Source organism: Thalassophryne amazonica, chromosome 7 (genome assembly GCF_902500255.1).
Source record: "Thalassophryne amazonica chromosome 7, fThaAma1.1, whole genome shotgun sequence".
NCBI lineage: Eukaryota > Metazoa > Chordata > Actinopteri > Batrachoidiformes > Batrachoididae > Thalassophryne > Thalassophryne amazonica.
The window spans coordinates 12465332-12490295 of record NC_047109.1 but is presented as its reverse complement, the minus strand read 5'-3'; the positions used below and the strand labels follow the sequence as shown (position 1 = coordinate 12490295).

Sequence of the window (24964 nt, the reverse complement as noted above, 5' to 3'; positions counted from 1 at the left end):
AGAAGAGAGTGAGAGCTCAACAAAGGATCAGATGGTGGAAGCTGAAGGAGGAAGACTGTTGTGTGAAATTTAGCAAGCAGGTGAGAGAAGCACTAGTTGGAGGGGAAGCAATTTTGGACAACTGGAAGAGTACTGCAGATGTGGTGAGGGAGACAGCTAGGGCAGTACTGGGTATGACATCTGGACAGTGGAAGGAAGACAAGGAGACTTGGTGGTGGAATGAAGAGGTGCAGGAAAGCATAAGGAGAAAGAGGTTGGCGAAAAAGTTTTGGGATAGTCGGAGAGATGAAGAAAGTAGACAGGAGCACAAGGCGATGCGGCGTAAGGCGAGAAGAGAAGTGGGAAAAGCAAAGGAAAAGGCATATTGTGAGCTGTACAAGAAGTTGAATAGTAAGGAAGGAGAAAAGGACTTGTACTGATTGGCCAGACAAAGGGACAGAGCTGGAAAGGATGTGCAGCAGGTTAGGGTGGTAAAAGATGCACATGGTAATGTGCTGACAAGTGCGGAGTGTGTGTTGAGAAGGTGGAGGGAATATTTCGAAGAGTTGATGAATAAAGAAAATGAGCGAGAGAAAAGGCTGGATGATGTGGTGAGAGTAAATCAGGAAGTAAAAGAGATTAGCAAGGAAGAAGTGAGGGCTGCTATGAAGAGGATGAAGAGTGGAAAGGCAGTTGGTCCAGATGACATTCCAATGGAGGCATGGAAATGTCTAGGAGAGATGGCAGTAGAGTTTCTAACCAGATTGTTTAATAAAATCTTGGAAAGTGAGAGGATGCCTGAGGAGTGGAGACGAAGTGTGCTGGTTCCTATTTTCAAGAACAAGGGTGATGTGCAGAGCTGCAGTAACTACAGAGGCATAAAGCTGATCAGCCACAGCATGAAGTTATGGGAAAGAGTAGTAGAAGCTAGGCTTAGAAAACAGGTGAAGATCTGTGGGCAGCAATATGGTTTCATGCCGAGAAAAGGCACTACAGATGCAATGTTTGCTCTGAGAATACTGTTGGAAAAGTACAGAGAAAAGAGAAAGAGTTACATTGTGTGTTTGTGGACTTAGAAAAAGCTTATGATAGGGTGCCAAGAGAAGAGTTGTGGCATTGTATGAGGAAGTCTGGAATGGCAGAGAAGTATGTTAGGGTAGTGCAGGACATGTACAAGAATAGTGTGACAGCGGTGAGATGCACAGTCGGAATGACAGACTCATTCAAGGTGGAGGTGGGATTACACCAAGGATCAGCTCTGAGTCCTTTCTTGTTTGCAGTGGTGATGGACAGGTTGACAGATGAGATCAGACAGGAGTCCCCATGGACTATGATGTTTGCAGATGACATTGTGATCTGTAGTGAGAGTAGAGAGCAAGTTGAGTCTAGTCTGGAGAAGTGGAGATATGCTTTGGAGAGAGGGGAATGAAAGTCAGTAGAAACAAGACTGAGTACATGTGTGTGAATGAGAGGGAGCCCAGTGGAATAGTGCAGTTACAAGGAGTAGAAGTGGTGAAAGTAGATGAGTTTAAATATTTGGGGTCAACTGTTCAAAGTAATGGAGAGTGTGGTAGAGAGGTGAAGAAGAAAGTGCAGGCAGGGTGGAGTGGGTGGAGAAAGGTGGCAGGAGTGATTTGTGACCGAAGAATATCAGCAAGAGTGAAGGGGAAAGTTTACAAAACAGTAGTGAGACCAGCTATGTTGTATGGTTTAGAGACAGTGGCACTAACAAAAAGACAGGAGGCAGAGCTGGAGGTGGCAGAGCTGAAGATGTTGAGATTCTCTTTGGGAGTGACAAGAATGGACAAGATTAGGAATGAACATATCAGAAGGACAGCTCAGGTGGGATGGTTTGGAGACAAAGTCAGAGAGGCGAGATTGAGATGGTTTGGACATGTGCAGAGGAGGGACCCAGGGTATATAGGGAGAAGGATGCTGAGGATGGAGCCACCAGGCAGGAGGAGAAGAGGGAGACCAAAGAGGAGGTTCATGGATGTGCTGAGAGAGGACATGCAGGTGGTTGGTGTGACAGAGGAAGATACAGAGGACAGGGTGAGATGGAAACAATTGATCTGCTGTGGCAACCCCTAACGGGAACAGCCGAAAGACAAAGAAGAAGAAGAAGAACTGACTCTTGAAGATGAAAAGCCCAGCTGTCACACCTTTTTCTGTTTTATCGGCTCTTTAATTTGGGATTTTTGTGCACTGTTGCAGTGTACCTTTTATTATTGGCATTTCTTTTATTATTAGGGTTTATTTTGTTTAGTGCTTTTGTTTAGTGATTCCTGGGAAAGTCAGATATAAATTGTCATTATGATTATTATTATTGTGAATAGTTAATGTGTGATTTTTCTGTATATAAGTCACACCACTCACAAGACCTCCCAAACTAGTTAAAAAAAGCAACTTATACTCCAGAAAATATGGTATGTAGACATACAAAGTAAAAACAAATATCTTGGAAACAGTAGCCAATCAGCCTTTTTTTTTTACTGTCATATTTGAGTTCAGCGTGCCAACATCCATAATAAATAGCACATTTTGTTTCTGAAGCAGACAATTTTTCAAAATTTGTAGACCAGTGTTATTGATTTGCAATTACATGTGATTAATTTTCTACCAATCACCTATTTAACAGTTTCAGCGCTGAAAATGTCTGAGTTGTCAGCAGTTCAATAAGTAAGTCTGCTACCTTGTTTTTGACTCAGGGTTGCGACAAGTGTTACGCCAGATGCCCTTCCTGATACAACTCCACATTACATGGAGAAATGCGGTGGGGTTTGAACAAGAACCAAGCACCCTAACCACTTGGCCACCACCCCTGCTCAGTTGTCAGCAGTTCAATAATTTTCAATAAACTTCCTCTTTCAGATTCATAATTGTCAGAGACATTATGAGATAAAACTATCAGGTACTTTTTACTGCCGCTGGGCAACTCCTTTATTTCTCCTTTTATCTGTTCTTTGATCAGTTTGTGACCTCTCAGATTTAGCCAGTGATCCCATTCAGGGCCCCCAACCCCACTTGAGAAGTACTGAGTGAGCCCAAAGTCCTTTAGACAAGCTGTTGACTGCACTATTATTATTACCATATGGGAATAAACATTCCACAAGCAGCCCACAGTCTTCATCTCAGCATGCCAGTGGATCACATGATGTGAAATGAAAGGCATCGGAGGGGCGGGGCATAGTCTGCGTGCACATCATGGACGTTTTTCAATCAACTGTGACATCACCGTTATATTCCTGTTTTATATTCAGTGGCAGTTTAATAGGTTTAAAAGGTTCAGTCTGTTTTACAGGAACACACACAAACACACAGATATTATTGATGGATGACTGAGCCTTGGAGCAGTTTCTCTCTCTCTCTCTCTCTCTCTCTGAATTATAGCTGCGGTTGGACAAACTGTGTGGTTGTTGGTCACATGACCCGGATGGCCCTTGGCTGAGAGGATTAGAGTGGGATAAAACAGAATTGTGCTGTGGAGCATCACTGCAGTGACAAAGTCATTCCAGTGCAAAAACAGATTGTGTTTTAAGTTGTCACGTTTTAGTCTGCATCACTGCGGCTGGTTTCAACCTTGTGCCATTACAGACCAGCAGCCTGCAGGTTTCCATAGCAACCACACACACTTAACCATCTGATTTCATTGATGAGCCTCACTTTGAAGTTCATCGATATCAGACTGTTATCTGTAAATGGCTAATATAAAGTATTTATACAGCATTTCTAATTAAAAAATCATGCTTAATGGCAAGAATATCTATCTTTAGCCGTGTTATCATCGCGTAGGATTTGCAGTATGACAACACGAGTTATAGATATAACACAGGTTTTTTTCATAGTTTTAATTAGAACTTTTTGTTTCTGAGAACATATATATCATAACGTCATTTTGCATGTTTATTTGATGATCGTAATCTGAACTGAGCTGCTTCTGTTAAACTACTTAATCTTCCTCATCTTCCTCTTTTGGCTGCTCTCGTTAGGGGTCGCCACAGCAGATCATCCATCCATCCATCCGTTTTCTTCCGCTTTATCCGGAGTCGGGTCGCGGGGGCAGCAGCTCAAGCAAAGCCGCCCAGACCTCCCGATCCACACACACCTCCCCCAGCTCCTCCAGGGGAACCCCGAGGCATTCCCAAGCCAGCCGAGAGACGTAGTCCCTCCAGCGTGTCCTGGGTCTTCCCCGGGGCCTCCTCCCAATGGGACGTGCCCTGAACACTTCTCCAGCGAGGCGTCCAGGGGGCATCCAGAAAAGATGCTTGAGCCACCTCAGCTGGCTCCTTTCGACGTGGAGAAGCAACGGCTCGACTCCGAGCTCCTCCCAAGTGACCGAGCTCCTCACCCTATCTCTAAGGAAGCGCAGTGGCTGGGAAGTCAGCCTTCCTCTGTCACACAACCACCTGCATGTCCTCCCTCAGCACATCCAAAAACCTCCTCTTTGGCCTCCCTCTTCTCCTCCTGCCTGGTGGCTCCATCCTCAGCATCCTTCTCTCTATATACCTTGGGTCCCTCCTCTGCACATGTCCAAACCATCTCAATCTTGCCTCTCTGACTTTGTCTCCAAACTATCCCACCCAGGGGTGAAACTACTATTAATTTCTTGCCAGTACTATCATGGTTTATATCATGTTATTGCTTTATAATGTTGACTGTTTCTTGAGCATCCCTGAAAAACATTTCAATATTTTATTATGTGTCTGGACAAAAAAGAAATTGAAACACTTGACATATGACTTGAAATATTTTACTGTGAGAGTCAACCTTTAATACACTTATGTGCAAATACTCAAACCACTCAGAATCCTCACAACTTATTTTGTTTTAATTTCAATAACTGCTTAATTTAACACATGAAGAGTTCACTTTCTTTTCAGAAGATTTCATTCAGCACTTGAGATTATTATAAATAGATTCTATTTTACTCTCAGGACTCACTGACAACAATGAAGAACACTAGAACAGTTACTCTCTGGCATATAGTTTACACACACTCATCTTCAACCGGTCACGAGGGGCTGGAGCCTATCCCAGCAGTCATAGAGCGCGAGGCGGGGCACACCCTGGACAGGATGCCAGTCTGTCGCAGAGCATATAGTTCAATTATAGTTAAATAGTATAAACACTTGGATTGGGTTAAACTGTTAGTGTCTTGTGTGCTTGTTTCCAGTGCACAGGTTCCTGGTTCAAACCCCACCCCTACCCATGCAATATGTAGTTGTGTCAGGAAAGGCATCCTGGTGTAAAACTTGTGCCAAATCAACATGCAGATCCACCTCAGATCCAGAGAGAGAAGCTGAAGGGATTTATTAAAAGTAAAAGTTAATGCAAATTTAAAAATGTAACACAACCTGCTGTGAAAGATCTTTACATTTTTCAACTTCAGGAAGGATGCAGGTAAATCAATGTGTTTTTCTGAGTTAAAAAGATCATTTTTATCTGAACCAAATCTGAGTTGCCTTGTTGTAATGCAAAGTTGAGTTAACTTAAGCTCCTTTTCTGTGTGAACTGAAGCTCATTATGTTACATTTTTAAGTGTTTTTTTTTTTTTTTTTTTTTACGCGACCCGACTCCGGATAAAGCGGAAGAAAATGGATGGATGGATGGATGGACAGTGTTTCACATTTTTCCCTTCCTTTTTTCTTTCTAAAACAATGTCTAAAAATAGTCACAGTTAGGCTGGTGACAGGTGACAGCATGTAAAAAATTTTCTTGCATGGACTTTAACTGATTTAGGGTCATTTTGGGGTGCTGAACCTGAATCTGAGCTCAGATTCCTCTATCACTTCACGTTTATTTTTGCAATCTGCATGTTCCGTATTGATGAATTACACAGAATTCATTCACTCACAAGTTTGATGCCACTAATCATACACAAATCAGCTTCAAAAACATAGTTTTTTAAAACCAGGTTCACGAAACGTGAACAAGAGCCAGAATATCGTTTATAGCGCCAAAGAGGCATGCAAGACTGCAACTTTTGCTTCAATGCTTGATATGAGAAATATGTTTACATATCTCAGAAATGTGATGTGACTGGCAAAAACTAACCCCAGATTGGGATTCAGCGCCCCCAAATGACCAAAAATCCATTGAAAAACTCATGTTGAACAGTGTTATTTGTCCCAGTGCAAACACTGCAAACAGCTGTGTGTGTGTGTGTGTGTGTGTGTGTGTGTGTGTGTGTGTGTGTGTGTGTGTGTGTGTGTGTGTGTGTGTGTGTAAAACTTCGATCATGGAGAAACTGGGGAGAGCTGACATAACAGAAAGTTGATGAGACAAAACCTTTTGGAAAAATTAGGGATATTAGGTAACAACAGTGAACAATGGATGTTGAAAATTCTGCACTCACATGCCATTCAAGCAGCGGGCATAAATAGTCTATATATTAAAAGCCAAGTGACCTCTGTGTATGTCTGTGCGTGTGTGTAACTTCGATCACAGAGAAACTGGGGACAGCTGACATTTGCCGTTTGGTAGGCTTATGTATTTTAAATGAATCCTCATGGCACGTGCTAGTGTATATACACAGTGGTGGGCACAGCTAACAAAAAAAATTTGCTTCGATAACAGATAATTAGCTAACTGAAAAGCTACCTTTATAAAGCTAAACTGATAACCCACCCAAAATTTTATAGGAAGCTACAGATAACCGATAACTTCCAGTACTGTTGATCTCTGCTCCCCTCCACAGCATGTCTTTTTCCTGGTTCTCTCCCTCAGCCCCAACCAGTCCCAGCAGAAGACTGCCCCTCCCTGAGCCTGGTTCTGCTGGAGGTTTCTTCCTGTTAAAAGGGAGTTTTTCCTTCCCACTGTCGCCAAGTGCTTGCTCACAGGGGGTCGTTTTGACCGTTAGGGTTTTTCCGTAATTACTGTATGGCTTTGCCTTACAATATAAAGCGCCTTGGGGCAACTGTTTGTTGTGATTTGGCGCTATATAAATAAAATTGATTTGATTTGATTGTCTCCGGTACACTTGCAACTACTAACAAGCTGATTTTGAGTTTTAACACCACGATCGCTTCTGGTAGCGTCAAAGGCAACAACAGACCCAAACAATGGGTCAGCACTTCTGTCTTTGCGCGCCCTGCCCCCTGCTGGAAGCTCTTGTTTATTACATAGCTTCCAGCAGCAAAGCAGTTGAGAGGAGCAGCGAAGCTCAACTCTCTACTCAATAACAGTGTTGCCGTGAGGCGGAGGTGTTGGAAAATAAAGCAGTGTTAACTTATGGTTTGGTTTCTAAATAAAATTAATACTGATAGAATAACTTCATTAATGTCAATTCTGTCATTTGTACAAAGTTAAAATATAACATACGTATATCTTTTAATGTTGAATAATGCACTAATTGTGAACTTCTGTAACAAACACATACAGATGCCAAAAGGATTATGGGTAAACACTAAATTATGGGTAAACACTCTGCGAACACTGATTGGTTGACTCGTTTATTCTATGTAAACCAACATGTTAATGTGAGGTGTGTCGTGTGTTGATGTTTACAGATAAATGTGCTTTTGTAAAATATGCCATTTTTATTTGTAAAAAAAAAAAAAGGCATTAAAAAAATCCAAGTTGTAATTAGATAACTGTCTGATATAACCGGTGTGAAAATAAATAGAACACTGCCAACTACTGGTGCCCAGACACTCAGTACTTAAGCTGGGCTTACACTGTGCAAGTTTTGGCCCTTTTTCAGCCAATTTTTCACTTGTGCGATAATTTTTTTGGATCGCGCCAAGTTTCAGCTTAATCACACGTCCTGCATCATGCAGTATCCATGGAGTAACGAGCTGCGTTTAACCTCTCACAACCACCTCCTGATCGGCAATCGTATGGTTGGATGAAAATCAAACCTGTTTGATATTCTGGTTGGCCTTTGTGAGGGTATCCCGCTGCTGAAGCGCTACAAGCATCCAACGTCTTGCACTGTGCATGTGCAAACACCGATGCTGAATTGGAGAGAGCATAAACAGTGATCATCTCTTTGGGAGAGCAGCTTCTGTTTCTTTTCCCCCCTTTCTTCAACTTGTGTAAAGTCTTGTATTGTTTTTTTTTAAACTTTGATGTCTCCCATCGAGAGTTTTTGTAAAAATAAGAAATATAAATAAAGTTTGGGAAAAAAAGCTTCTGTTTACGTTCTGCTTCTGGAAACACGAGTCCGGCGTGTGGTTTTTGAACGTACAATGTGAGTAGTCAGATCGCATCAAAGCCGAGTACAACGATTGAAAAAATTGTACAGTGTCTTCCCAGCTTTAGGGCGAATACTGTCATGAACACTACTGGCCAGTAGATGGTAGTAGAGACCGTGAAAACTTGCTAAAACAAAATTCCAGAACGCAATAACATCTATAAACCCAGAAAATATATTCACGAGACTTTTAGGCACAATATACAAAGAGTTTAATGCTGTTGTCCGTGTGGAGCCTGATCAGAGCGTCTCAAATGCATTTCTTCTGTCATGAATGTACTGAGGGTACCCATAATACACCTCGACACAGCATGTCCACACTAAAACCTTCAAAATTAGTGCATTACTTTAAAACTAAAACATATATCTGATATTTTCACTTTATAAAACTTCAGACAAGACATTAATTTAAATAACTTGTCTGAAATTAGTTTGGTTAAAATTTTAATCATAAGTTAAAACTGTATGCCTCTGGATGACTTGGGTGATATTGCCAGCGTATCAGTAGGGGGTCAAAAGAAATGAGCCTTTTTTCTTTTCTGTGACCAGTTCTCTTTTGCCTGCAGAGGATAGAGCGGTTTCTTCTAGACAGACATGGGGCCAAATACAAAAGTATTTGTATTTGAAAATACTTAAATACATTTTTCGGAGTATTTTCAGATTTTGAATTCAAAGTATTTGTATTTGTATTTCAAATACATCGCCGATCCCAAGTATTTTCAAATACTTTTACAAATACTTTTTCCAAATACGTTTCAAACTTGGGAATCTGTGTGACACTGTGTTGAGACACACCAGATATGACATTTTATTATTGTTTTGTGATATGGTCAGGGCTTAATTTGAGGGGGAGCAAGCTGGAGCGCGCTTCGGAACCTCCGACGTTGGCTCCGGAACCTCTGACGTTGGCTCCGGAACCTCCGACGTTGGCTCCGGAACCTCCGACGTTGGCTCCGGAACCTCTGACGTTGGCTCCGCCAGCTATTTATACTGGATCCATGATCCGCCACCTCTCTTGACTAACAAAATATTTAAAAAAAATCACCGCGATTGCTCTCACTGCCAGTCACACCGCCGCCCTCCTGTCTGCTGTGCGGAATTGCGCCAAATCTGGCAACAGGTCAAGAGACTACGCTCGCTGTTTTGATCCGGATGTTGACCGTAGCCGCAGAGCTCTGTGGCCACCGAGAGAGGACTTGGATTCTTTGCAGGTCCCGCATCCGCACCCCCGGAGGCAGTGAGTGAAGGGAGAGCCGCGCATTGTGTTCTGCGTGTGTCTGTTTATAATCTTCTCGCACAGAAGAAAAAAGAGAGTGTTTACACAAGAGAGAAAATGTTAATGCCTGTTTGAGAAAAGTGTGTAGTGAGGAGTTTTACAGCCTTAAAACATCTATAATAAGTGTAAAAAATAGCTCTACTTCGCGGATTTAATGCCGCGTTCACACCGGGCGCGATCAGACGCTACAAATTTGCGGGGGTCGTGTGGCGACGGACGCGCCTCCTTCGCCCGGTGTGTCGCTCTGCTTGGGTGGACTTTCGCTGCAAAAATTCGCCCCGGTGCGTCATCAAATAGGAGGAGCTTCCATTCCGCTCGACGTCAAGTCATCATGACGGACCTTGATCACACGGAGCGAGTTGTTATGAAAAGCTCCCAATACAGAGAGTATCATTATTTGCTGCAGGAGCTGCGTCTGGATGACGGCCGCTTTCAGCAGTCCTTCCGCCTCTGCGGGACCCAGTTTGAGGACCAACTGTCCCGTTCACGCGCGCACATGTAAGCAATTAAAAAAAAAAACTCCGCTGCTTGCTGCAGCTCACTCTTCCCCCAAAAAACTCTATCATAATTGTGTTTAGAAACTAGTCACCATTATACACCATACATCTGTGTAGTTAATTAATAAAATATTCTCCACACAGACAATTCGCTCGCGCGCGCACGTAACAGAAAAAAGAAAGAACGAAACTCCGCGGCTTGCTGTGAGGCTGCTCCTCGCTCTTTCCCAAAAAACTCTGTCATAATTGTCTTTAGAAACCAGTCACCATTTGCTTTATTATACATCTATGTAGTTAATAAGTAAAATAATCTCCATGGATGATTCCCTCGCGCGCGCGCACGTAAAAAAGAGAGAAAAAAAACTCCTCTCCCGCTGCTGTGGGGCTGCTGCTCGCTCCAAAAACTCTCATGATTGTGAAATAAAGGACAAAAGAGACATAAGTCCTGCTCACAGGCTGCTACCAGATACAGGACATGTTCACATCTTCAGTCAAACTCCAGACATCTCCACGTTACTACATATTCAGTCCCTGATTGGTCATCGTGGCGCGACGAGACGAGACGAAAAAGTTCAGATTTTTGCAACGCGCCACAAACGCGCAAAACGCTCAAAATCGCTTCACTCACATTGCACTGCACGGTTTGGCGCCAAAACGCGTCCTTACATAGGGATTACATGGCAACCTGTGGCTGAAGTCGCTTGCATCGCGCTCGGTGTGAATGCGGAGAACGTAACTCCCGCGATAAACGAGGGACCACTGTACATCATTAAACAGGAATTTGTACTCTATCCGGATTTGGTGTGACTAGTGTTATTAGGCCTACAATACATGCCCAGTTTATTTTCGGTGTGGCGCACGGCGTTGTTCGCAAGCCCCGCCCTTTTTTTTCTGCACCGGAGCCACCCATCCTCTGCGCTCTGGGACCTCCCACTTTACAAATTAAGCACTGGATATGGTGGATACAAAAGGATGCAATATTGATGGAAACAGAATATATATTGTGATAGTTTGATTATTGCCTGTGATATTATAATAGTGATTTTGTGATAAAACATTCAATCCTTTACTTATCAATAGTATTTGATCATGCTATTTTCATAATAAATTATCACCGGTTTATCAGTTTTTGTGTTGATTTGTTGTTTATAGTTCATAGAAAGTATTTGTATTTGTATTTGAAATACTCAAAATATAAAGTATTTGTATTTGTATTTGAAAAAGTACAAAGTATTTGTATTTGTACAGTGAGGAAAATAAGTATTTGAACACCCTGCGATTTTTCAAGTTCTCCCACTTACGAATCATGGAGGGGTCTGAAATTTTCATCTTAGGTGCATGTCCACTGTGAGAGACATAATCTAAAAAAAAAAAAAATCCAGAAATCACAATGTATGATTTTTTTAATAATTTATTTGTATGTTACTGCTGCAAATAAGTATATGAACACCTGTGAAAATCAATGTTAATATTTGGTACAATAGCCTTTCTTTGTAATTACAGAGGTCAAACGTTTCCTGTAGTTTTTCACCAGGTTTGCACACACTGCAGCAGGGATTTTTGTTCACTCCTCCATACAGATCTTCTCCAAATCTTTCAGGTTTGGAGTTTCAGCTCCCTCCAAAGATTTTCTATTGAGTTCAGGTCTGGAGACTGGCCAGGCCACTCGACCTTGAAATGCTTCTTACGGAGCCCCTCCTTAGTTTCCCTGGCTGTGTGTTTGGGGTCATTGTCATGCTGGAAGACCCAGCCATGACCCATCTTCAATGCTCTTACTGAGGGAAGGAGGTTGTTTGCTAAAATCTCGCAATACATGACCCCATCCATCCTCCCTTCAATACGGTGCAGTCGTCCTGTCCCCTTTGCAGAAGAGCACCCCCAAAGTATGATGTTTCCACCCCAATGCTTCACAGTTGGGATGGTTTTCTTGGGGTTGTTCTCATCCTCTAAACATGGTAAGTGGAGTTGATTCCAAAAAGCTCTATTTTGGTCTCATCTGACCACATGACCTTCTCCCATGCTTCCTCTAGATCATCCAGATGGTCACTGGTGAACTTCAAATGGGCCTGGACATGTGCGGGCTTGAGCAGGGGGACCTTGCTGCCCTGCAGGATTTTAAACCATGACAGCATAATGTGTTACTAATGTAATCTTTGCGACTGTGGTCCCATCTCTCTTCAGGTCATTGACCAGGTCCTCCTGTGTAGTTCTGAGCTTTCTCAGAATCATCTTTACCCCACAAAGTGAGATCTTGCATGGAATCCAAGACAGAGGGAGATTGACAGTCATCTTGTGTTTCTTCCACTTTCTAATAAATAAATCATAACAGTTGTTGTCTTCTACCAAGCTGCTTACCTGTTGTCCTGTAGTCCATCCCAGCCTTGTGCAGGTCTACAGTTTTGTCCCTGGTGTCCTGAGACAGCTCTTTGGTCTTGGTCTTGGTCTAAGGCTGACTATGATGCAGTTGCTGAATTGAACAAATTCAGGGTTATTTTTCTACATAGTCTCCCTGTAACTCCACACACTTCTTCCAGCAGTGCTTGAGTGCTTCGATTCCCTTGGCATCATCTTAAGAGTCAAAATAGTCCTCAACGGCAGCCATCACCTCATCATTGCTCCGATAGTGCTTCCCAGCCAAGTTTTTTTCAGGTTTGGGAACAGATAAAAGTCCGAGGGTGCCAAGTCAGGGGAGTATGGTGGGTGATCTACCACTTCGAATCCACACTCGTGGATAGTGGCCATGGCCACTGTTGACTTGTGAGCTGGGGCACTGTCTTGATGGAACAGCACCCCTTTCGTCAGCTTTCCTGGTCGCTTCTTTTTGATAGCCTCGCGTAACTGTCTCAGTAGGTTAGAACAATACTGTCCATTTATGGTTTGTCCCTTTTCAAGATAGTCCACGAACACAATGCCCTTGGCATCCCAGAAAACTGAAACCATGACCTTCCCCGCAGACGAAACGACCTTGGCCTTCTTTGGAGGTGGTGACCTTGGGTGTTTCCACTGCATTGATTGTTTTTTTGTCTCTGGTTCAAAGTGGTGAACCCAACACTCATCCTGGGTGAGAAAACGTTCCATGTAATTGGCTGGATCCTCTTCAAATTGCGCCAAGTTTGCCTTCGACATGACTAGCCTGGTGCATTTCTGATCAGGCGTCAGAAGATGTGGCACCCACCGAGCTGACACCTTTGACATTCCAAGTTCTTCATGCAGAATTTGTTCAATTCTCTCATGGGATATTCCCACAGCATCTGCTAGCTGATTAATCGTCGATCGTCTGTCGTCCATCACCATTTCATGAACAAGGTGAATGTTTTTCTGGGTTGTGGCTGTTGCAGGCTGCCCAGACCTTGGGTCGTCTTCAAGGCTCTCTCTGCCCCTCTTAAATTCAGCTGCCCACTTCTGCACTGTAGATATGGAGGGAGCTTCATCCCCTAATGTAGCAACCATATCTGCATGAATGTCCTTGGGCTTTAACCCTTTCTTATGCAGGTACTTAATCACACCGCAATGCCAGATTTTGTCCATTTTTGCCGTTTCCCTCTACCACAAACTTTCAAACTTGGCTATGAACCACAAACTACCTCACAACCTGGAAGAAAATAACACAGTTAGTCATCAGAATAGTTGAACTTAATGCATGCCAAGTTTTATTGAAATGGCATTTCTCCTTGGTGAGCCTTAGAATTTTTCAGCCTACCCTCGTATACAGGTAGCAAGTTCAAACAGGTGCAATTAATACAGGTAAAGAGTGCAGAATAAGAGCGCTTCTTAAAAAAAAAATTAACAGGTCTGTGTGAGCCAGAATTCTTGCTGGTTGGTAGGTGTTCAAATACTTTTTTGCAGCAGTAACATACAAATAAATTATTAAAAAAATCATACATTGTGATTTCCGGATTTTTTTTTTTTTTTTTTTAGACTATGTCTCTCACAGTGGACATGCACCTAAGATGAAAATTTCACACCCCTCCATGATTTCTAAGTAGGAGACCTTGCAAAACCGCAGGGTGTTCAAATACTTATTTTCCTCACTGTATTTGTATTTGGAATTTGAAAATCTAAAGTATTTGTATTTGTATTTAAATACAATGCAAAGTATTTGACCCCATGTCTGCTTCTAGAACCAGCTCTCCTCGGAGGATAGAACTGCACATCTACTATAAAAACTTAACAGGTAGGTACTAAACCAATTTTAGATATCATAAATGTTTGTAACTATTCAGCTTTGTTACCATGTCTGCAAAAATACGTTAGCGGTCTAAAAATTATCGGACCAAAACGTATCGGAAGATAATTAGTCCGATAATGGTTTTCAAAGTTATCTGAAAAGCTAATCCGATAATGAAAACATTATCTTTGATAATTAGCGGTTAGCGGATTAGCGTAACTGTGCCCACCACTGTGTGTGTGTGTGTGTGTGTGTGTGTATATATATATATATATATATATATATGAAACAGCCAAGTGGCCTGTGTGTGCGCGTGTGTATAGATTTGATCTTGCAATAACCGGGGAGAGCTGACATTTGCGGTATAATATGCTTATGTATTTTGGATCAAGGATGAATGCTGAAAAAACAGAAAGTTGATAGGACAAATATTTTTAGAAAAACTAGCTATTTCAGTTCACCAGTAAACAATGGACATTGTGTTACAATGTACCATGGGAGTTCAGGGTTTTGAGGTTTTAAATGTTATTGTGGTTCATGTTGGTTTAACAGTGTTTAGTGTTGTTGATTTATTGTGTTTTTGTAGTTCAGTTGGTTTAGTCAGTTTAGTTAAGTGTTATGTTGCTCTTACCATGAGTGAGTTAAGTCTCATGTTGGGACCATGAGTGACATGTGTAGTGGTGTTAATGTATTCCACCACCGTCTTTTTTTGTCAAATTAAAAATACCTGCTTACAGCAGCTGTGTGTGCGTGCAACTTTGATCACAGACAAACTGTGGACAGCTGACATTTGCTGTTTGGCATGTTTATGCATTTGGGGTCAAGGATGAGTGCTGTGAAAATGTAAAGTTGATAGGACAAATATTTTTGGAGAAATCAGCAATTTAGCTAACTAGTAAACAATGGACACTGTGCTGCAATGCACCATGGGAGTTCATGGTTTTGAGGCTTTAAATGTTGTTATTGTGGTGTTTTTGGAGTTCAACTGGTTTAGTCAGTTTAGTTAAGTGTTATATCTATCAACGTGTACAGTGTTATATGGTATTTTATATATATATATATATATATATATATATATATTTAATTTTTCCCTCTAAATTCTACAAACAATACCCCATATAATGATTTAATAAAAAAAGAAAATCCATTGCAGTCAATCCAACCATCCGGACATTCCACTGTTAAAGGAGATTTTGTAATGAAAGAAAGTGCGGACAGGTCCGCACGTCGGCAGGCAGCCGGCGCTGTGCGCCGCCACAGGAAAAACACCTCCGTTGGAAGCCTTAAGGACAAGATGGAACATGTCCAGCTGTTAAACAATTTCTCAGATACTCACTCAACTGAAAGCCATCAAAAGCCGTCTGGTTTTTACAAATGGTTATCAACACGGAGGTGTTTTTCCTGTGTCGCCGCACCGCGCCGGCTGCGTCCCGATGCGCGGACCCGTCCGCACGTCTTTCATTAATAAAATGTCCTTTAACAGTGGAATGTCCGGATAAACTGCTGATCCCGACCTCTTCTGAAAGTTCTCTGTTCTGTCACGACGTCCTGGGTCAACAGAGGCTTAAATTTGGAAGCTTTCAGCTCGAAACAGGCAGACAGCGGCGGCTCAGGACGCGTCGCGACGTCCCACTCCATGGGCAGTCCTTAAAGCGACAGCAACAGTCCATAATCTCTCATCAGCCGTTAAAATTTTCACAGAAAATCAGCTGAATTTCTCAGATGGTGTCCACTTCGATCTGCCTCACAGGTTCTGAAAAAAATTTGATCAAGCAAAGCGCCAGTCTCTCAGGAAGAAGTCAGACAAAAGAATTCCGACAGGAGGGGTGGACCACTCCTCACTCAAAGCCAGCCCACAGGCGAATGACGTAACCGACAGGCGTGAAAAAACTCACGCATGCACACGAGGGTTCAAGGTTGTCTGATGTAATCGCACGTGATTCAAATCCATATAGTTTTTGAAAAAAGTAAAAAGGTACGTTAGTTTTATCACAGACCTTGTATTGTCATCTATCAATCAATCAATCAATCAATTTTTTTATATAGCACCAAATCACAACAAACAGTTGCCCCAAGGCGCTTTATATTGTAAGGCAAGGCCATACAATAATTATGTAAAACCCCAACGGTCAAAACGACCCCCTTTGAGCAAGCACTTGGCTACAGTGGGAAGGAAAGGAAGCAAGGAACCTAGGTACAGTGATGTAAATTGAAACAGTATGTCCATGTGAAACACTTTTTCAAAGATTTTATGAACATCAGTCCAAAATTGAACAATTAGAGGGCATGTCCAGAAGATGTGCCAGTGATTTGCTTCTTGTTCTCCGCACTGCCTCCAACAGGTTGCTGATTTGGTGAAATGTTTTCCTTGTGCCGGTGTCTTGAAGAACCTAATCAAGTTTTTCCAACAAAACTCTCTCCAGATTGTTGAGTTGGTAGTTTTCCATTGTACCTCAAAGATTGTTGTCCATTCCTCATCAGAGATACATAAATTCCCCTCTTTTTCCCATTTTTGTTTCACATGACACTCAAGTCCTTTTGATTGACATAGTCCTTTGTAGAGCCTTGAAATTGTCTTATGATCATTATGTGAAGTGTAGGCATCAACAAACACTTTGATTAAAAGATTATTTTGGAGTTTTTCTTTATTATTCTTTAATATTTTTCCAATGTAGTTTCAAATTTGGAGAAATCTAAAAAAAAAATCACTATTGTTTAAACCATAGATCGTTTTCAATGTGTGGAAATTTCCCTTGATTTAATAAGGTACAATAAGCAGTTAACCCTTGTGAGGTCCATTCTTTAAATCGTGCATCTAACCTACTGGGTGCAAAATCTTTATCATATCCACACCATTTCAATATTCCCACCACATCATTTAAATTATTGCATTGTACTGTTTTATTCCATAATTTAATAGGTAAGGTAATAAATGGATTTTTCAAACAGTCTAATCTGTCCAATCTAATTTTTTCTCCTATTAGCTCTTGAATTGGATATGCATTTGTTGATGCCTCTTCAATTTCTTTCCATTTAGCAAAGTAGTCAGAATTACATAAGCACACAAGTGGTCTAAGTTGTGCAGCCACATAATAATCTTTAAGGGAAGGGAGCGCCACTCCCCCCCTACTCTTAGATAATTGTAAGTTTTTGTATTTGATTCTTGGTCTTTTACCTTGCCAGACGTAACGTGAAATTAGTCTGTCCCACTCCTGGAATTGTTGGTCTGGTATCTCCACAGGAAGGGATTGGAACAAGTAAAGTAGTCTAGGTAGAATATTCATTTGAACTGATTGTACTCTGGATCCAAAACCAAGAAGGGGAATGGCGCTCCACCTCTGAACATCCTCCTTGAGTTTTTTATTTAATGGTAGGTAGTTATCAGAGTATAAATTTGTTAAATCGTTGGAGATTTCAACCCCGAGGTATTTCATTTTAGTAGCTCCCCAATTTAGTGGGTATTTTTCAGACTTTTTTGTGGGATTATACCTAAAGCACATAACTTTTGTTTTTGATCAATTTAACTTGTAGCCAGAGAATGTTCCATAGTCTTCTAATAGTGTAATTAAATGTATAAAAGAAGTCTCTGGATCGGATAAATAAAGTAATACATCGTCCGCAAACAATGAAATTTTTTGATTACCTCCTTTCATATCAATACCCTTGATATCCTGGTTCTGGGTGATGTACCGACTTAATGGCTCAATAAAAAGAGCGAATAGCAACGGGCTCAGGGGGCAGCCTTGTCTTGAGCCTCTCTCTAGTTTTATAGATTGAGATAATGCCCCGTTCACCTTAATTTTTGCCTTTGGTTCATAGTATACTGCTTGGATTGTTTTTATTATTTTATCATCAAAACCAAATCTACCCAAGGTTTCATACAGAAAAGACCAGCTTACACAGTCGAACGCCTTCTCTGCATCTAAACCTACTAGAATTGCAGGCGTATTGTGCATTGTTATGTGATTTACTACATGTAGAGCACGGCGTATGTTGTCCTGTGTCCGGCGTTCCCGAATAAAACCAGTCTGAGGTAGACTAATGATCTGTGGGAGAACTATTTCCATTCTTTTGGCTAGAATATGGGTGAAAATTTTGTAGTCCTGATTCAGGACACTTATTGGTCTAAAACCGCTACATTCAAGTTTGTCCTTGCCTTCCTTTGGAATTAATGATATTACCACTTCACTCCACGAGGGAGGGGTTCTATTTTCTTGCAGGATCCAGTTGAAAGTACGCTCCAAAATTGGAACCAAGGATTCCTTCATTTCCTTGTAAAATTCTTGAGAGAACCCATCTGGTCCGGCCATTTTATTTGATTTAAGGTGTTTTATTGCTGCCTCAATTTCATTTTTTGAAATATGTTTTACAAGATCTTTTCTTTGTTCCATTGTCAACTTTGGTAAATTAATTTGATCAAAAAAGCTCTGCATTTTCCCTTGGTCACATGGAGCCTTTGAGTATAATTTTTTATAGTATGTTTCAAAACATTTTTGAATCTGTGGTAGTTTATATTCAATCTGCTTTGTTTCAGAATTTCTAATTTTGTAAACTGAGTTTTCTGCTTGCTGTTTTTTTTAATTTGTAAGCCAACAGTCTAGTAGCTTTTGCCCCACCCTCATAGTATGTCTGCTTCGTAAACATCATTTTCTTCTGAATATCTTTAGTGTACTGCTCATCTATTTTGTTTTTCTTTTTGACTATTTCTGTTTTTATTTTGTGGTCCCCTTTTTGTTTGTAATAATGTTCCAGCTTTGTCAATTCAGATTCCAGTATCAATAATTTATGCTGCCTTATTTTTCCTCTAAGGACAGCTTTACAAGCATCCCAAAGTATTATGGGAGTTATCTCATCATTATCATTGTCCTCTATGTACTCTTTGATATCTGCTTCGACTCTTTTTGGCTCAAAACATAATTGTTTAGCCTCCACATGTTTTTTTTACGATCCATATTTATATCTATGTCTAAAGTTACTGGACTGTGGTCCGATAAATCCATACTGCCTATTGTACAGTCAAACACCCTGTGAAGATCCTTATTAAAAATAAAAAAGTAGTCAATTCGTGAGAAAAACGAATGTGGGTTTGAGAAAAATGTATAGTCTTTTGTTGTTGGATTGTCTCCACAGATCAACCAGTCCCAGATCATCCAGTGCACCTTTGAATTTTTTATTTATAAGTTTAGGCTGAGTTATTCTTGGGTTAGATGAATCAAGATCCAAACTTAACCTCAGATTAAAATCGCCTGCACATATTAAAATACCTTGAGTTTCAGTTATTATTAAATCAAATATTTGCCTAAAAAAGTTCCATTCAGAATTTGGGGGGGCATAGACATTTACCAAGGTCATTAGTGAACCATCCATATTTCCCCTTAAAAGGACATATCTGCCTTCTTTATATTTTTTCAAATAGTGTTTCAAATGTAATTTTACTTGATATTAAAATTGACACTCCCCTCCTATGACCTGCAGAATAAGATGATGAATATTGATATTTAAATCCCATTCTAGTGAGTTTGGCATGTTCTGTTTCAGAAAGATGGGTTTCCTCTAGAAATGCTATTTCAGTATTTATCTGTTTTAGTTTAGATAGAATCTTGCTTCTTTTGATTGGATTGAGTAACCCATTCACATTATAACTAACCACTTTCATTATCTGCACATATACGTTTCAATATATATTTGACAACAGGTCATTACGGCAACACCCCAAAACACACAACAATATGCCTTAGAACAGGCTTGAACAAAAAGGAACAATAATGAACAAAAATAGTTGACCTCCAAAAGTGGGATCACGATGACGATCCTGATTGACCCCAGTTGGAAAAGGGGGTTAGAGGGAGAGCCTCGTCCCCTCGTTGGAGGGTGAGGGCCTACAACAGTAAAACAAGCTATTTTACTGTCCACTGTCCTTGTGTCCCGACATATCACCTTAAACTAGCCTTAAGCAGTTTTACTTTTAGTACTTTTAGTCTGAACTGTCAATCATTCTTGACTCTTATTATTTCAATAGTCCTTCCATTTTAGACAATGAACAACTCACCACCTGCGCTCTTCATGCTCAGTCCTTATCTTTACCTCCGAAACATTTGCAATTTTTCTTGATAGCTAGGAGCCTTCGTGTTATCAGCGCGGGTCTTGGTCTTAACTGTGCTCCAAGTTAGTTGCCGAATTTGATCCAAGATTGGTGTCAGGCTTGGACTGGACACCTCCGTAACCGTGAGCCCTCTCTTGTTCATATCCCGCGTCGCCTCTTCCACAGATCCGTACAGCACAGGTCCGCTCTCGTAGTAGACTCTTAACTTCGCTGGAAACGGAGTTTGAAAGCGTATCTTCTTAAGTTTCAGAACTGCTTTTGCCTCCGCGTATGCCCTCTGCTTCTGCAGAATCTCTGGCATGTTGTCATGGTCCAGATTCACCGCTCTTCCACTCAGTTGAAAGCCACGTTTCTGCCAAGCCAATCTCAGGATCTCTTCTTTTACCCTGTAGCTGGAAAACTTGGCTATGATTGATCTCGGAGACGCGTCTGGGGGTGGCCGTGACACTAAAGCGCGATACGAGCGCTCCACTCTCACATCCACGGATGATGGCACAGACAGATTTTCACGTAGCAGGCGTTCCACAAATGCATTCATGTTTGGGTCATTATCTTCGAGACCCTCTTTCACATTGTAGATGCGAATACAGTCCCGTCTTGCGCGGCTCTCCAAGTCAACAGTTTTAGCATGGAGTTGTGTGTGGAGTTTGAGCAGCTCCAGCAGCGCGTCCTCTGATGTCTGGATGCGCGTCTCTGCTGCAGCTATCCACTCCTCCGCCTCTTCTATTCTCTTATTAGCACTTTGAATATCCTCACGAATATCTTTCAGCTGTTGGGAGCTGTCTTTCCTAAATTCTCTTAATTCCTTCAGAATGATGGTCAAGTTAGCGCTGTCGTTTTCTTCCTCGCCCACAGTTAGCATGGTTTCTCCCTCGATGCTAACCAACTCTTCTTCATCACGATCTCTGAGTTTTTTTACCTTTTGCTTTAAGCATTGTGGTTGCCCTTGTTTTAAAATGGAGCTGTCACTTTTAAAAGTGGTCAAATCGAGTTTTAACGGGCAATATCTGAACAATTGTCGGGAGCACACGCTTACTCTGCCGCCATGTTGCGAGGCTTGACCGGAAGTCCCCAGACATGAACTTTTACAATTCAAGATTTTACACAGGCTACATTTGTCCAAACAGAGACTATCAAAGATGTTTCCTACAGTGGATCCCTCCTGTGACAGATGTGCACAGCAACCGACCTCACTGGCACGTATGTTTTGGAACTGTCCCTACATCACAACACACTGGAACGATTTATTTCAGACCCTTTCAAAAATCCTGAAAAGACAACATAAACCAGACCCACTCTGGGCTCTATTTGGTGTGAGACCGGTGACAGAGATCTCACGGGAACAGTCTGCAGGACAGACCTGAGCACTGTTCTCCTCACACGCACGTCCACGCGTGTGCGTGGCACACCTGCGCTCCGTGCACATGCGTGGGGCTGTAATTCTTATACAAGAATACTCAAAAACTCAAAATAATATGATTAGTTTTGTCACTCTGATGGCTGATTCTATTGCGCTGGAAACAAAAAACACCCCCCTCCCACTCGGCTCTGATAAAGGACATTATGGGACATCTATGATTAGAAAAAATAAAATATTTGTTGAGGGATAAAACTGAAACATTGTACTTTACATGGCAACTGTTTCTCGATTATTTTAACACATCTCTATGACTACTTTTTTTTGTTGAATGGAAATGATTAGTGTGACGTCCTTTGTTTGTTCTGTGTTTTATCTTTGTTTGCATGAATTATAAATGAAAAAAGTCTTAATAAAGAGAATAAAAAAGATATAATGTAAAATATATATTAAATGGCCCTTTCAATGTTCAATTTAAATGGCCACAAAATCTTTAAACTGGATTAGATCTGGATCAAACTTTGTATTTCAATAAAGGATACCATCCTAAAAAAAAACCCTCAAAATCTTTGCATTGGGATTATTATCGTTTTTCATGGTTGCAGCTCTATTACATTTTAGTGTCATACCTGAACCAATATTTTGCTGTAACAGATCCAGATCTTTATCCACCTGTGCAGAAAATGTCACGGTTTGATGGGTGATGTACACACACAGGTGTGAAAAAGTGATCATTTTTGAGAAATTTGATGGAAAGTTTAAAATAAAAAGTACATTTCCCTGTTTAAAAGCAAGTTTTAAAAAATGATCAAGAATCCACATCCATATCTTGATCAACAACCACATTTCATGGTTTCTTCCTTTTGTTGAGATGGATCATCTAAAAGGTTTTGTAAAGATCATGTGAAAGGTATTTGAGTAATCCTGTACACAGACAAACAAACAAACATGAAAACTTGTCCGTACCTGAATCTGTGAAGCCTTGGATGGCTTTTGAGTATTTCTCCAGTGCATCAGCAAACTGTCCATTTTTAAAAAGAAGGTTTCCCTCGTTCTTTAGCCGGGCCAGTGGTGGAGGCAGAGCTCCACATGGAGCATCCAGGTTGACAGTTTCTCCCGTGTTTCCTCCAGCTGGAGGAACTTCCTTATTGTTGCTGTGGAGGTGATCATTCTGCGCTGAAGCTGAGCTTTTCTTGCCTGCTCCATTGGCCGTGTTCTGTGGGACTCTGTACTTGTCTCCTTTGCTCCTCCACTGTCCGTGCTCCGAGCTGCTGGTCTCGCAGTGTGGACCCCCGCTGCCTCTGCCGTGGGGCTTTTTCTGAGTGTTACCCATATCTCCCCTCTTGGCAGGAGCAGCTGCGCTCTCCTCCCCTCCCACAGGACGGCTGCGTTCCACCGGACAAGCTGGAAGGGACAGGGAGGGAGACACGCCCACAGGAAGCAGTCAGTAGTTACATCATAGTGGGGGGAGGGTGAGACAAGAGTAACACAGATCCACTTTTAAGGGAGTTCCAGGAAGCAATGAATCAGGAAATCACTATGAGTAGGGAGGGCAGATGATTTTTTTTTTTTCCGTGGAGCTCCATCACGGCTGAGAAAAAGTTTTGTGATTAAAAACTACAAACATCTGTTCCTGAACTGTTACACATACACCTCCAGATAGCCACAAATGCACCATGGGAGGATTAAAGGACAAATCCTTTACCAGGCATCAAAACCACACAGAACACAGGATTTTCTGAAGACCTGTTGTGATCCTGCACATATATAATTAATCTAATGATACTTAATTAGTAATGTTTTAATTTAATAAAGAATAGAAGAGAAGTACTTTCCTCCAGGCACTGAGGTCCAGTGGTTCCAGTGGTGCCGGTGTTGCGTGAAGCAAATGAGACTCTACGACCCTTCTTTGGGCAGGACACCCATTCTTCACAGGTTACTTCCCCAGCCAAGTACCCATTTACACCTGGGGGGACTGAGGCCCCGTCCACACGGAGACGAGTTCAGGCGTATCCGCAAGTGTTTTGTACCATATAGGTGTTTCATCCACAAGAAACCAGCATTTTCAGAGCCTTAAACAGCTATTTTTTTTTAAATGAGTCCCAGAGTGAATAAATCTGAAAATGCTGGATTCATATTTTCATGTGGACAGCCTATATGCAGCTTTTCTGAAATGATGACATCATAGCCCTGCTGCTGTAACCTCGGATGCTCATAATGAGACATGAACAGCTCGGGCCTCCCTCCCCCCCCAAGCTGGCGGCTGTGCGACCCATATGTTGCTGTGGCCCCCCCACACTCACATTGCCTCAATTCGGATAACGGACTGTTTCAAAGTTTAGTGCACAAAAAACAACGTCAAATGTATATGTGTTGTCTTTAATTCTGATGTGTGCCATTATTACGGTAAACAAGTAATAATTTGTGGATTAATTGCTGTCTGTGGTAATTGGAGTGTGGACCTAATCTCGTTGTTGCACTCGTGCAACGACAATGACAATTAATCTCATCTATCGATCTATCTATCTATCTAATGAATGGCATGTTGTTGTTAACAGTGTAATTTAGCCAATTAATTTAACATCCTTTTTTTGTCTTGGTAGATCCTTAATGTGATTTATTTTCATCGCTAGTGGAGTGCTGAAGAGACAAAGGATGGCTGTAGTGAACGGTGGGACCATTGTGACGCTAATAAAATAATTGCAGAAAAGACTTTCAGCTTTTAAAATGTTAATTTTTTTTCTTGTTGGTGGCAGGACAAATCAATCAATCAATCAATTTTTTTTATATAGCGCCAAATCACAACAAACAGTTGCCCCAAGGCGCTTTATATTGTAAGGCAAGGCCATACAATAATTATGTAAAACCCCAACGGTCAAAACGACCCCCTGTGAGCAAGCACTTGGCTACAGTGGGAAGGAAAAACTCCCTTTTAACAGGAAGAAACCTCCAGCAGAACCAGGCTCAGGGAGGGGCAGTCTTCTGCTGGGACTGGTTGGGGCTGAGGGAGAGAACCAGGAAAAAGACATGCTGTGGAGGGGAGCAGAGATCGATCACTAATGATTAAATGCAGAGTGGTGCATACAGAGCAAAAAGAGAAAGAAACAGTGCATCATGGGAACCCCCCAGCAGTCTACGTCTATAGCAGCATAACTAAGGGATGGTTCAGGGTCACCTGATCCAGCCCTAACTATAAGCTTTAGCAAAAAGGAAAGTTTTAAGCCTAATCTTAAAAGTAGAGAGGGTGTCTGTCTCCCTGATCTGAATTGGGAGCTGGTTCCACAGGAGAGGAGCCTGAAAGCTGAAGGCTCTGCCTCCCATTCTACTCTTACAAACCCTAGGAACTACAAGTAAGCCTGCAGTCTGAGAGCGAAGCGCTCTATTGGGGTG

General features: G+C 41.6%; 1 protein-coding gene across 1 annotated transcript in view; it reads right to left on the bottom strand.

The window, feature by feature from the left end:
- The window catches only part of spag1b (sperm associated antigen 1b), an 89330-nt gene that overhangs the window by 23624 nt on the left and 40742 nt on the right, over window positions 1-24964 (bottom strand). The window contains exon 10 of the mRNA XM_034173851.1: window positions 22541-22978. Within this exon, the coding sequence (XP_034029742.1) occupies window positions 22541-22978 (438 nt within the window). The remainder of the gene's footprint in view (window positions 1-22540; window positions 22979-24964) is intronic.